The sequence below is a fragment of the Tursiops truncatus genome, chromosome 1, assembly GCF_011762595.2.
Source record: "Tursiops truncatus isolate mTurTru1 chromosome 1, mTurTru1.mat.Y, whole genome shotgun sequence".
In the NCBI taxonomy this organism is placed as follows: domain Eukaryota; kingdom Metazoa; phylum Chordata; class Mammalia; order Artiodactyla; family Delphinidae; genus Tursiops; species Tursiops truncatus.
Window position 1 is genome coordinate 140,963,271 of NC_047034.1, and position 14,209 is coordinate 140,977,479.

Here is a 14,209-nt window from a genome sequence, read left to right on the forward strand (position 1 = left end):
TCTAAGGCAATAAAATATTTTTGGATAAAATGTCGGTAGCCCTATGTGTACTACTTGAGAGTTCAATTAAAACATGCACAATAGCATTGTGGGGGCTAAAGACAGAACACAGAGCCTAAGGAAAGAAAAGGATGGACCCCTTCATTACTTCAAGAGTCCCTGTAAAAAGCTAGCTCCTGTATTCAAGGCTGCCAAATAACTGGGTTCAAGTTTAATCATAAAAATAATAAAAGAAACACACTAAAAAAAAAAAAAGGTTGGAAAAATTACTTTATGAAGGCTTAAGAAGCACTGAGTATAATTAAACTGTAGTCCAGAGTTGGATACAATTTAATAATAGTTCAATTCCAAAATAAAAGTTATTGTAGGTAAGACCATGAAATTTCCTAACGTGGTTTTAATACATTGTGCTAAATTTTCTAAAACAACTCAGAGGAACCAATATTTACAGTACATGGCGTATTTATGAAAAACCTGGCATCACCTATATATATGTATATGTGTGTGTGTGTGTGTGTGTATATATAGAACCCAAGATTATATGAGCTAGGAAACAGATGTTGTATATCTCAACAGCAATACTAGAGTGCAGAGTTTGAGACTGGGATTTATAACATGGGATTTGGAAAAGGAGCAGACATCTTGTTTTCAAAACCTGAAGTTTTTTCTCAAGACCGAAGTCAACACTGTAACTGCCACAGAACAGGAAAAAGGGAAGCTTTTCTCGCTTTAATTGTTCATCTGCATCAGAAAGTCCAGTATCCCTGAGATAGGAACCACTGCAATAAGAAGGGAGTGAATAGGTTCTCCCAAAGGAAGACTGTTACTTCATTGTGCCTCCTGCCTGGGTCACCAGGAGCAAACCTTGCATTTCCCAACCTAATGCTTTGCAGCACCGAGACGTTTCAGTAATGGTTCATCATAAACCCAGCATTCTCCATCTTCATGAAATAACTAAAAGAAAAGGGGAGAATTCAGTTACACACTTGCTCTGTACTTCTATAATATCATACCTTTAATTATTTTATGTGCTCCCCCTCCCCCCAACACTGAAATGAGTGTTCATCTCATTCATCACCATGTTTACTCGGTACTTCAGTATTCACTGAAATGAACAAATAAGTTACAGCTCAGGGAACAGCAGTAGGGAGACTGAGGCAGGCTTCCAAAGCAAGCTTACCCTTGTCTCCCACTGAATTTCCTTTTCCTTCCTTTCTCGGGCTTCTGCTCTTTGTCTTTCTTCAAGTCTATGCTTGGCTTCAGTTGCTGCATCAATGTCTCTGATTTTTAAGTTGAAAGTGACATCCTTCCAAAGGCTAAAGAAAAGAAGTGAAGGTACTAATAAGTACTTGATGGACAGAGGAGTTAGCAGTCTTGAGAATGAAAGGCTAGATCCATCTACAATATTATATAACTACAGTACAAGTCAAATGGCTTTAAATGCTGTAGTTCACAGACTATAAATCTTCGGCTGACACCAGGGCACTGGAGTAAAGAACAGAGAAGTGGTCTCAGAAGATTCCACTGCTAGTTGTCAAAGGAGGAAATACAGGATGGGCAGAAAGCTGGATATATGGTTAGGACAACAGAGGAGAAAAAACAGCTGAGACTGGGATTCCACTTCTGGCTGTACCTCTAACTAGTGATGCAACCTTGGGGCTGTCAGTTCACCTCTCTAGGGCTTCAGTGTCCCTTAGTATAAACCAAAAGGGGTATATAGTAAGATCAGATCAGAGGACCTGAGAAATTCTATTTCATGAAGACTCCCCTGGAATTAATAACGAAATCTGGGAGAAGCAGTTTGAATACAGAGAATAAGGGTCAAGAGATGCACTGCAGAGACTTAAGGCGAGGTAAAAGATTTGGCTTCCTCTCAAGGCCTGGAAAATGATAACTAGACAAGTCTGGTCCAAACAACACTTTAAAGTGAAGACTCCTGGGACTTCCCTGGTGGAAAGGGACTTCCCTGGTGGTGCAGTGGTTAAGAATCGGCCTGCCAATGCAGGGTACATGGGTTCGAGCCCTGGTCCGGGAAGATCCCACATGCTGCGGAGCAACTAAGCCCGTGCGCCACAACTACTGAAACCTGCGCACCTAGAGCCCGTACTCTGCAACAAGAGAAGCCACCGCGATGAGAAGCCCGCACACCACAACAAAGACCCAACGCAGCCAAAAATAAATTAAAGAAATAAATTAAAATAAAATAAAATAAAGTGAAGACTCCTAGGAGCTAGAAAAGTAGACACCCTAAGATTCCCCTTGTGTGAGTAGCAGAGCATAAATGTCTACAGATCTCCACTTATAACTATGAGCAGGCAGTCCAGGCAAGCAGACTGTTAACAAGTTAAAGACACAGGCAGGGTTATAGTTTGTAAGGTCTTCTTCACTTAAGAAATCCCCTAATATGCTAAACAAAGAACTTTAGTGCATGATTCCTCATACCACTAAAAGATCCTGATTTTATTGTACAAATGGAAAGGGGAAAAATTATGACATTTGAGACTACTAGAAAATTGAATACCAATTAGATATTTGATGATATTAAGGAATAACTGATTTTTTTAAAAAGTACAATGATGATATTGTGGCTGGTGTTTTTTGTGTGTTTGTTTGAAAAAGTCACTTTACAGATACATACTAAAATACTCAGAAATGGAATTTTTTTTTTTAAGTTTCTTGCAAACAAAAAAGACCCTAGGGAGTGTGGGTAGAGACACAAGAGGAAGGGGATATGGGGATATATGTATATGTATAGCTGATTGACTTTGATATACAGCAGCAACTAACACAACAATGTAAAGCAATTATACTCCAATAACGATGTTTAAAAAAAAAGAGACCCTAAAGATGTTTTGATATATATATGATCTCAGTTGGGACCTCAGTACCATCTCTTACAAGCCATAAAGATGGTGATAAGTCAGCATACACTCTATACTTATTATATGCCAAGCATCATACGTAGGCTCCATGTTTTTCTCATTTAGTTCTCACAACAATGCTGAGGTAGTTCCCATTTCAGGAAAGAAGGCAGAGAGGGTAGCTTACAGTCTTGGTTACAATGCAAGTGGTGGAGCTCCATATGAACCCAGGCATTCAAACTCAGTCTGTGCTCTGTTACACCCCGCTATACAGTCTCTACAACCCAGCCCTGCACCTATGCCTGGCCAATAGCAAGAGCACTGCTGCAAGCTCTAGTTATGTCACCTCCTTACCAGCGGGATTCGTACTCATTCTGATCTTCCAACTTCCTCACTTTCTTCTTGATTATAGGCAACTTCTTGGTATCTATAAAAACTACATTTTCCTAGAAAACAGAAGAGGTAGATAGATGTTTTATTGTTCACACTGTTCTAGAAGGAAAAGTCAACTCTTCCCATTAACAGATTTAATCATGAAATCCCACATGTTAGTGATGTAGACAATGAGTTCCATATGCAGTCTTCAGCCTAAATTATAATTGTTTGTTTTAAGTCTTGGTAAAGGCTCAATTCAACAGACAGTTTCAATGTGGCTATGTGCTACATGCTTGGGATGTAATCTCTTGGAGAGCTAGACAACTAATCCTAACGTTAAGTACTCTGAAGTGCTTTTAAAATTTCAAATTCTGAGTCCAAAATCCAATTCATTGGCTCCTCCTGTTAATGCCATACCACCTCCCTCCTACCTTAATTAGGTAGTTTGCAAGTTCCTTGAGGGCAAGGACTATCCTTGAGGGCAAGGACTATCTTACTCATTTCTGTATCCCTGGTGCCAGGCAGTTAATACATTTCTTAGACAAAATCAAACTGTGTATATACAAACACACGAGTTAATAGTTTAGCACCTCATTTTATTTATAAACACACATAGCATATATTCTAACGATATAGCTAACATTTACTGGGTGCTTACTATGGTGTCAAGCATTTTTTTTTTAATATATTATTCTTGAGTATTTTAAGGAGAGAGAGGAAAGTAAAAATCATTCTACTACCTGTACTGCTAGGTAAGAGGTGGGAGAAGGAAAAGGCTTGCCCTGAAGAGCTGGCATTAGAGCTCATCCTGGTTAAATTTCCAGATGAAGGAAGCCAGAGTAAGGGATGGGCTACGATTCAATGAAGCCTGAAACAAATGGCAAAACACAGGTTCTTACCCCTGTTGAGTATTTTGCATACATTACACCATTCCATTCCCCTTCAATTGAGCAGAAAGACTTCTTGTCATTTGGAGAACTAGATTAAAAAACAGAAACAAAAAACCACAAACATTTGTGTTAGTCTCAAATTGAAATTTCTCTACCAAAGAATCTCGTTAGTGTGACCTACCTACACAGAGCAGAACACAGAGGAGCAACTGTGAAGTCTTTGGTGAAGGCAGCTTAATAAAACTGGATTTCTCAGAGCCAACTATAAGAATGAGGGCCCTAAAGAAGATGCTAATAGACTCAAGATCCCAGAAACTGTGGGTATGAGATGCGCTAGGTGCTGGGACCATGGCAAACTAGGGACAGTCCCTGCCCTCGAGCTGTTCACAGTCTAGTGGGGAGACACTGCCATTGAGATTCTGGGTGGCAAGTGCTGTGGTGAGTTCAGGTGAGCACTGGAGACCAAGGGCAACACTGCTAGGATGAGGGTCAGAGAAGGCTTCACTTAAGGATACAATGCTGGAGACCAGGCTTTCATCTTCAGGCTGAAAGGGACCTCTGGGTCAAACGATTTTACCTCTTTTCCTAAGCAAGGATCCCTTCCTCAGAAGCCCCAACAGGTTTTACTTGGACATGACAGTGATGGGTATGGCAGGTATGGAACTTAGAAGATAAGCATTACAACAAAGGACAGATTAGGAAGGGCAAGGCATGGACATAGAAGGAGGCTAGGAGGTCAGAAAGAGAAAAATACACAGGGTAGAGGGATGAAGTTGCTATCAGCAGGCTGAAACTTGCTTCCTCTATGACTTGGTGCTTTGTGTGAAGGAGGACAAAGGGAAAGAAAAATGGTAGGATTCCAAGTTTAGAAGGTTATTGTGCAGTGGTTCTCAAAGTATGGCCTGGGGACCCCTGGGGCTTCCCAAGACCCTCTTAGGTCAAAACTATTTTCATAATATTTAGACATTACCCTAATTTGAAAAGCCCACCAAGCATTCTTTCAGAAGGCAGTCTTTCTATTATATAAGTCGCTGTGACTGGCCAAAAAATCTGCTAGCAGTTCCTGTTGCTGCTGGTTGGTTGCCTCTGAGGAATTCTGAGAAGCAGGCCCACGCAGGTCTTTGTTCTGGACATCCTATTTCCCCCACCTGCCTATTTTAGGGGAGCAGCCGCATTATCGTGGTGACTGGTGCTATTCCCTAACCTCTGCCCGTATTTTCTGACTGCAATATTATTTTGGATTTTACAGTGATCCTTAGTAATAAACATCTTGTGCTCGTGGTCCCGTCCTGCCCTGCTCAAGATTTTTTTGGAGGCTGATTCTGTCATCCAAATTAAATTATCTCCCTAAAAAACTGGTTAACCAATCCTATGTCTTCCATCTGCAACACTGTTCCCAGTAAGGCCTTTGAGGTCAGAGAAAGTCCTGCAGTTTTCCTCTTCTAGGCAGGCTCTAAACCACCCAACTGACAGAACAGCTGTCTTCATCTGATCCTAGAGAGTCAAACAGAACCAAGCAAAGATGTGATGGTTACTCTTTTTCCCCAGCAAAGCACAGAAAAAAGGACTATGAGGGCTTTGAGACACTTCGGTGGGAGTCACAGGGTCTCCTGTATGGGCTAGCTCATGGTCCAATCCAGCAATAATGAGTCAGGCACCCATAATCTGGGTTAGCTAGGAGATCCAGGAAGACTCTTTCAGTTCCCCATTTGCAAGTCAGGTTCCTAGGAAGGAAATCCCACCAATGACCTCAGGTTGTTCTGACCCCAGATTTTAGGTCTCCTCCTGAGATGGGATTTTTAGGAAGAGACATGACACACAAGATGTGAAGTAAGTTTACAAAGACAGAACCATTAAAATGGTCAATTCCTGATGGAAGTTATAGTTCAAGACAAAAGGAAAAGTATTTCAGAGAAGCAGAAGCACCGAAGCAGAAAAACAAAATACCTACAAAATCTCAGCAGTAACTCTGTGCTTCTTGCCCCCATAGAAAGGTTTGGTGTGGAAGATGATATTGGCACTATAGCCAGTCTTGGAACAATTAATATTGCATTCTCCGCCTAGTTCCACCCAGGGCACTGTGAGGATAGACCTGCAAAATCAGAAGTTTCAGGTAAGGCTGACAGTTCAGAGGAAAGAATGGAGGGGCACAGCTTAAGGAACAAAGGAACAGCAGGGTCTGCTGCTTGCTAATCAGAGGAATGCACACAGCTCTACTTGCCTTCCATAACCATTGGGGAATGTGAGAATGTAATGTTCATCATGGTCTAGACACGAGACACAGCCTGTGGAGACAAGAGATGGAATTTCAGCTAAGTAGTTGACGGAATCTCCATTCAGTTTAGGGAAAATCAATCTTGCATCCCACCCCTGCTCTCACCCCCAATACACATGCTTCCCTGCAAACAATGACATCCAAACTGGCTTTCTGGGGCCATTTACTCTTACTAGATAGGTGTCCAGCACATATTAGAATGACATAAAATTCTATTAACACTGTAGTCCACCAAAAGCCCCCAGACTTACCCTGTCCTATGTTGTGCACCCCAATTGACATCCCAAGGAATTTTGATTTGGTCCAGATATGAGCATTGAATTGTATCTTCTTGTTAAAGCACTCAGCATAAAAGGCTGAAACTGAATAGAAATTGTTTTCAATTAGTGCACTACATAGCCATAGTCCCCTCTCCAACTCCATTAACCCAGAGAAAAAACTGGCTGCATGGGGAAAATCCTTTACCCCTCAAAGAACAGCCTTGAATGTAGTCAGAAATTACCCACCTGCCTTTTATACCCTGTTTCCCCCAATGCAAGCAACCGTTCAGGACCATGTGGGCAGGAATTTCCCTGAACCATGAGGCTATGACCAATCCCAGAGGCTTAAAAACAAAGAGTCTGTCTGTTCTTCTGGTCAGCAAGCATGTTCCTGGCCCAGCCCCAACCTGGGCCCATCCAGTATTATCAGTCTTAATGCTGCATCCAGCAAATAACACGGGAGGACACACCTTCTTTCCACTATGCCAGGAATATACTGTGCAGAAACTACGTCTTTTTTATATAAACTGTCTTCAGAGTTGCTGGGATCACTAGAGCACAGCTCATGCTGTAAAGATGACTTCAGAAGCACTAAAAGGTGGCTTCTCAAATCCCTTCTTTTTATATATCATTAAGCAGTGAAGCCTAATAGAGTCTTTGGAACTTATACCAGGAACAGATATGAGGAATCAATCCTCACAGGATTGGGAAGATACAGGTGGCCATAAAACTGACCGTACAGTGACCTCAGTTATGGAGCTCTTTATGACCCTCTTTAGACAGAACAGTTTGAAATTGGCTACTGCCGAGGAGCTCTGTAACTTACTGGGTGGATGATGGGAAACCTGCTCAGCCACGAATGTTACGCTATTCTTGGAAACCCAGGGAACTGGTCCTTCTGAAACTAGCTCCTGCAAGTAAACATAACATCATTTTCTTTTGATGTGGAAACAAATGACAGCGCAGAGAATCTAATAACTGGAGTCTCTGCCTCCCAAGGTGGTTAACTGCTCCCTCCTCTACACACCCAAAACATCTCATATATACTTTTCTTGTAGCACTTATTCTACTGGAATTACTGCTTTGTGTCAGTCTCCCTAAGTCTCTCTCACTAAGACATTATTGAAGGCAAGGTGCCTAACTCAGGGCCAGGCCTGGCACAGAACAGGGACTTATCAATGTCTGCAATATGAACAAGAACAGACACATTGCTTCAGGAAAGGACTACATGTAACGTGTCATTCGGAAAGGGAAAAATACAGAGAGTTATTTTTAAGGAGAGATTATTATATGAAAGCCAGTGTGGGCCAGGGGCTTATTTTTTTCACCCCTAGAGGCCTTTTAGCATTTATTTGGGTCTTCCATGTTGGTTGTTTTCCTCAAATCAACCCCCAAATGTTGGAGCCCTGTGGCTCAGGTCTCAGTTAACTATTCTTCTCTAGATGTCTTCCTAGATGATTCCACCTAATCCCAGGGATTTAAGTGCCTTCTAAATACACTAAAATCACTGAAAGCCCCGTCTCCATCCTAGACCTCTCTCTCCCTTGAACTCCAGACTCTTAAATTCTAACTCCCTACTTGACAGTTCCACTTACATGTCTTTATATTTTATACTTTATATTTCATTTTGGAGTTCTGGATTTTTCCCTCCCCAAATCCAATCTCTTCCTCTTTAGTAAATGGCACCAACCAACTGCTGAAGCCCACAAGCAAGGATTCATCTCTGACTGTCCCTTTTCCCTCACCTTGCCCAATCCATCTAACAGCTCTGCCTCCAAAATATAGCTTGAGTCAACCATGTCTCTCCTGGAATAATGCCAAAGCCTCCTCCTTGCCAAATGCCAAAGCAAGTGGTCTCCTTGCTTCTATTTGCCCCTTTCCAATTCATTTTTCACAAAATAATTATAATGACCTTTTCAAAGCAAAAATGAGTTCCTGATAAGCCATAAAATTATCACTATGGTCCAGGAGGACTTTGCATGATCTGATTTCTAAATTTCTATCCTCATCTCACGCCACTCTTTCTCCTTGCTCACTGTGTTCAAAATATACTGATCCAACAACACTGTTCTTCTACGGGTGGTAAACATCAGCGCCTTTACCATTATTATCTGCCTCCAAATAAAATGAAATCTTGAATCAGTACACTAAAAGCTAAGTACTAAGTATCTAAATACTAAGGTAATTTAAAATGTCAGTGGAGAACTCACCACATTCTCTTCAGTATCATTTGGTAATGTCCAGTGACACTGAAAGATCTCGCCCAGAACAGGGTTGTACGGCTTTTTGGCAACCGATCCTTTCCTTCCTGCGTGAAAGGCTGAGAGGTACCATTTTACAACCTGAACCATTCGGTCTCTGGCATCCTTCTGGTCACTAATACTGCAAGGGAGAAAGACAAAATTTAACACCCTGTTTTCTGACAGCACCCTCAGCATGGTCCACCCTAAGCCAGACTAAGAGGACCCAGTACCAGGAGCTACCTCGGTCTCTTTTTAAAACTGAAGTATAATATACATAATTAAACACACCAGTCTTAACCGTTTGGTTTGATGAATTTGAAAAAATGCTTATATCCATTTAATTCATCACCATGCAACCAAGCTATAGAACATCTCCATTACCCCCAAGTTTCCCCATCCTCCTTTCCAAGCAATCCCCAACCCTTACCCTGAGGCAAACACTGTTCCTGGTTTCTAAGACCATTAGCTTTGCTTGTTCCAGAACTTCATACTTATAAGTGCATTGTTTAACTGCCAAATAGTTGCAGATTTTCTGGATATATTTCTGTTATTGATTTCTGATTTAATTCTTTCATGATCAGTGAACATATTCCATATGGTTCCAATTATTTTCAATTTATTAAGTCTTCCTAGTATACGGTCTATCTTGATGAATGTTCCATTTACACTTAGAAAGACTGTTATACAAATTGTTTGGTAATGTTTTAGTAAAGTCAATTGGACCTTCTATAGCCTCACTGATTTTCAGAGGGGTGGGGGGAGGTGCGTGCTGCTCAATCAATTCCCGAGGGAGGAATTTCCAACCTTGATGTGTACTTGTCTATTTCTCCCTTCGGTCAATTTTTGCTGCATATAGTTTGAAGCTGTTTTACATATTTAGGATTATTATTTATTCTTGATAAATTGACTCATCATATCATATGAAATATCCCTACTTGTCTCTGCTAATATTTCTTGTCTTAAAAAATATCCTTTGATACTAATACAGTGACACCAGCTTTGTTATGCTTAGTGTTTTGCATGGTATATCTCTGTCCATCCTTTTAACGAATCAGTGTCTTCATATTTAAAGTCTCTCTCTTGCAAACAGCGTAGAGATGAATCTTGCTTTTTTATCCACTCTTATAATCACTGTTCTCTTAAATGGAGCGTGTACGCTATTCACATTTAGAGTAATGAATTTGAAAAAACATGATATAGTTGGGTTTAACTCTATCATCTTGGTATTTTTCTATTTGGCCTCTTTATTCTTTGTTCCATTATATTTCCTTTCCTCCTTTTTGGGGAGTTAGAGAATTCCATTTAATCTTATCTATTGGCTTTTTAGCTGTACTTCTGTGTTTTTTATGTGATTCCTCCAGGGACCTCCCAGCTTAAATTCTCATACATTAAAAACTATCCTTAAACCTCAAATCTATATCTAATGAATAACTGATACTTTCCATTTATTTATGTTACCAATAAATACTTACATTTTATTTGTTCAATTATGTATGAATTTAAACAGTGCTATCGCTATTTGAATTTCTGCCCTTTGGGAATTGGTTAAATGGGTCTCTTAAAATCTTCATTAAGAAGGTATGTATCAATGTCATACAATGTGCCCACCCACTGTGAAGCTTCAGTAAACCACAGTCCAAGGCCAAGGAATGCAATCAGAGAAGACGGATTAGAACACCCCATTACAAAGAAAGTATTGCTGCTACCACTGAAAAGCAATGTGAACTCACTCACCTCCTCATAAATCAATCCCACCTTTAGATTAGCTCTGTCCTTTATACATGTATCTAATATTGCAAGCTTTGTATTTGAAATTTATGAATCAGGCTATACTCTGGACACTGGTCTGTAAACTCCGCAAAGGCAGACACTGTGACTCTTTCCCTTTCCAGCTCATAACAAAGTTCCTGGCAAACAATAGGTCCTTTAGAAAGGTTTGCTAAACTCGGATAACTGAAATTCATTGGATATAGTGTAAATAATTTAACAGCGATTACCAATTCCTGGATCAAATAAGATCCTAGCCTTGGCTCTGTAAATCCTAGCTACCTTAACAGGCACTCAAGATTTTCTGAAGTGTTTAACTTGGTTGCCTAACAATATCACCGCCAAATAATCTAAGCAAACGGGCATCTAATACAAACGAAATATTCAATTCCACTTTTCCCCAGAAATGTCTGAAAGGCAAAGGGATCCATCTATCCTGCCAAGGCAGAAAGCTAATGGGTAAAGTCTTAAAAATACTGGAAACTACTATATTGAGTCAAATACCTCACAAACAGGTCCGGATGTGCAAAAAAGTCTGCATACATTTCTAAAAGAGATCTTCTTTCAAGAATAAATGTTGGAAGAACTACCTGAAAAACATACATATTTGACCCTTGAGGATCAAATTCCACTACAGATAAACAGATTGCTGAACTGCTTAAAAAAAAAAAAAGTATATGAAAACAAAAAACTCATTCCAATCATAGTAACACCCACCAAGTACTGCCCAGGCATGCTTCTGATACCTACTTCTCAAACTGTTCTGATTTGGAATGCCCATTAACCTGCCCAACAGATGAAAAACAGAGATTTTGAATGTTCAAATGTCACTTCCTCTTTGCAACCTCCCTTTAGCTCCCTGAATCAGTGTAACAATAACAACAACCACTCAGTAGCAACCCTTTGATACCTATATGAACCTTCTGGAGTATCACATACACATTATCTAATTAAACTGTACAACAATCCCATTAAGAAGAAATTATCATCCTTATTTTACAGCGGAGCAAAATGAAGCTCAAAAGGGCGAAAAATTTTCTCACCACTCTCTGTTATTCAGTGGAATTCAAAATCGGGTCTGTCTGGTTATGGGGGCGGTGCAGGGCCTGCTCACTTCCCCTCTATCATCGTAGGTGCACTAGGGAACTTATCTGCTTATGGGTCTGTGTCTGCAAATGAACAATGAGCTCCTAGAATGCAAGGGCCATACTTATTTCTACTTGCATCTTCAGTTACTATCCCCAAAGTAAGAAAAATTTAAGTAACTGAAGGAATAAACAAAATGAAGAAGAGAATAAAGATGGGATTCAACAAACTCCTTCATCATGGGGCTGAGCCCATGAAGAAAAATGCTGAGGGGCTGGGAATGTGGCAGAGGAGAAAGTAAAGAAGAAATTGGAAAATAAGGAAAAAGGATAAGATAGATTAGGATTAACCAATTAAAAAAGGAATGAAGGAATAGTTTTTGAAATGTGTATCAGATTAGACATTATTCATTATGGAAGTAGTGCATCATAGTAAGTAAAAATTCCTTTAAATGCAGTAATTACTGTATATGTGCTATATTCAAGATCGTGTGGTAAATGCTATGGAGGGAGCAAAGGTTAAGTATGAGAGAATAATACCAGCATTTAAATTTTAGGTAGAATGTGATAAATATCATACAAGAGATGCTCAAGGTACCATGGAAATTGAGGAGAGGCAAAGATCATGTTCTGTTTGGGGAACCAGAATGAGGGCAAAGTTTGGAAACAATTTATTGAGGTGGGGTGCTAAAGAAAAGCCTTAGAGAGTAGGCTATAAGAGACAGAGGGAAAAACAGAAGAACAAGACATGGAGACTGGGGGGTCGGGGGCAGAAAATGAGTGTGACAGGGACTGACCAGTGGACCAATATTGCTGCGTATATAAAGAGGAATGATAGAACACAAGCTTGAAAAGAAAAACTGTGGTTCTAACATTTAGAATGTTTATTATCAGGCTCCAGAGTTTAAATGTTCCACAGAACATGTATGTTCATAATATACATATGCTTAGATTGGCAAGTAAGTTTGGTACAATTTCCTACCACTCTTGGAGAACACAGAGATTCTAAATCACTAAGACTGCTGAAGAACAAGACAGGACTAAGTGTCTTAATGTATAAACAGCTCTTGCAAATCAACAAGAAGAAGATTACTATTGCAGTAGAATAATGAACAAAAGAACTGAACAGGCAATTTGAAAAAGAAGAAATGGCTAAAAACCATAAATTTGATTTGATGTGTAATCCAAAAAAAATTTTTTTTCCCTCCCTACTTAAAAGTTTTCTTAAGAACTCTCATTCAACACATCTTCAGTGTTTTTAGCACTATACTGATGCATGCCATTATGTCAAGCTGCTGGAACACTGATAAAAGTGAGCTGGGTTAGGTTGTCTTAAACCTGGATTCAAGTACTTATTTTGTCACTTCTTAGGTGTGAGGAAGCCCTGGAAAATTAATTCAACCTCTGCAAGTTTCTGTAAAAGGAAGATAATTATATGCCTTGCTTAAATCTTAGGATTGTTTTGAAGACCAAATGAGGTAAGCGGGATGTGACTTTATAGTATTTCCAAACACTACAATGTATTTGGAAAATAACTCTTTATAGAAAATATTTGAAGAAAGTATTTTTATAAATAGGAAAATGAGATACAAATTTAAGGCATTATTGTAATAATACTTTGGAATGCACAAGGGAATCAAGATTTCAGAATCTGCTGGCAATCATAGCCATTTATGCCAATAAAGATTTCTAAAATAGCTAATTTGGCAAAAATTAAACTTTTAGTGGCTCCAAACCCAAACCTGGACTATCTGGCAGAGGAAATTATGTGAGGCAAAAATTACACACTTGATTGTGGCACACACTTTTGGTTGCCTATGTACACCTCTATTAACAGAACTTTCATTCAGTTCAGGTTCAGGCTATAGGTTGCCATAAGAGTCACAGGGCCCTCCCAGATATCAAGGGGTAAATGTGGATTAACCTAAACCAATCATTTAACCTCCTTTACCAGTGACTGGTTTAGGCGTGCACAATGAGATTCAACTGGCAGTTTGGCCAATGAGATTCAACTGGCAGTTTGATGGGCCACTGTTGTTATATGTTCTCCCTATTACAACAACAAAATTCATGAAAAGAAATTATTTTTCTGCCTCTTGACATATTTGCATAAGGATGTGATGACTGGAAGTGCAGCAGTCATTTTGCAATGATGAGGAAGACAGGTCTGAGTGTGAATGTCAGCATGCTAAGGATGGCAGAGCAGAGAGACTGAAGGAACCTAGGTCCTTTCTCACATTGTTGACCCACTACGAATTAGTCAATCCTGGAAATACTCTACTCTGGACTTCTCATTACATGAGATAATAAACCTAGCATTGTTCAAGATACTGTTAGGTGGGTCTTTTATTACTGAAGACCAAAATCAACCAAGGTAGAAGGTGTAGAAAAGAAATATATTATAAATGTCAACATCTAAAATTAAGCTGTATCTTTCAAATGTGAAGTTACAA

At 39.7% G+C, this 14,209-nt stretch overlaps 1 protein-coding gene across 8 annotated transcripts in view; it reads right to left on the minus strand.

The window, feature by feature from the left end:
- Nucleotides 1-253: 253 nt before the first annotated feature.
- OSBPL9 (oxysterol binding protein like 9) overlaps nucleotides 254-14,209 on the minus strand; it is a 167,866-nt gene continuing 153,910 nt past the window's right edge. For 7 of the 8 annotated variants that reach the window (XM_019937825.3, XM_019937824.3, XM_019937823.2 and 4 more), the window contains 10 exons: nucleotides 11,176-11,261; nucleotides 8,872-9,043; nucleotides 7,488-7,572; nucleotides 6,653-6,763; nucleotides 6,348-6,411; nucleotides 6,078-6,218; nucleotides 4,136-4,214; nucleotides 3,216-3,307; nucleotides 1,181-1,316; nucleotides 254-954 (listed from right to left, as the gene is read on the minus strand). In XM_019937825.3, the coding sequence (XP_019793384.2) occupies nucleotides 880-954; nucleotides 1,181-1,316; nucleotides 3,216-3,307; nucleotides 4,136-4,214; nucleotides 6,078-6,218; nucleotides 6,348-6,411; nucleotides 6,653-6,763; nucleotides 7,488-7,572; nucleotides 8,872-9,043; nucleotides 11,176-11,261 (1,041 nt within the window). In that variant the 3' untranslated portion in view covers nucleotides 254-879. The remainder of the gene's footprint in view (nucleotides 955-1,180; nucleotides 1,317-3,215; nucleotides 3,308-4,135; nucleotides 4,215-6,077; nucleotides 6,219-6,347; nucleotides 6,412-6,652; nucleotides 6,764-7,487; nucleotides 7,573-8,871; nucleotides 9,044-11,175; nucleotides 11,262-14,209) is intronic. The other variant, XM_073789880.1, reaches the window with a different exon arrangement.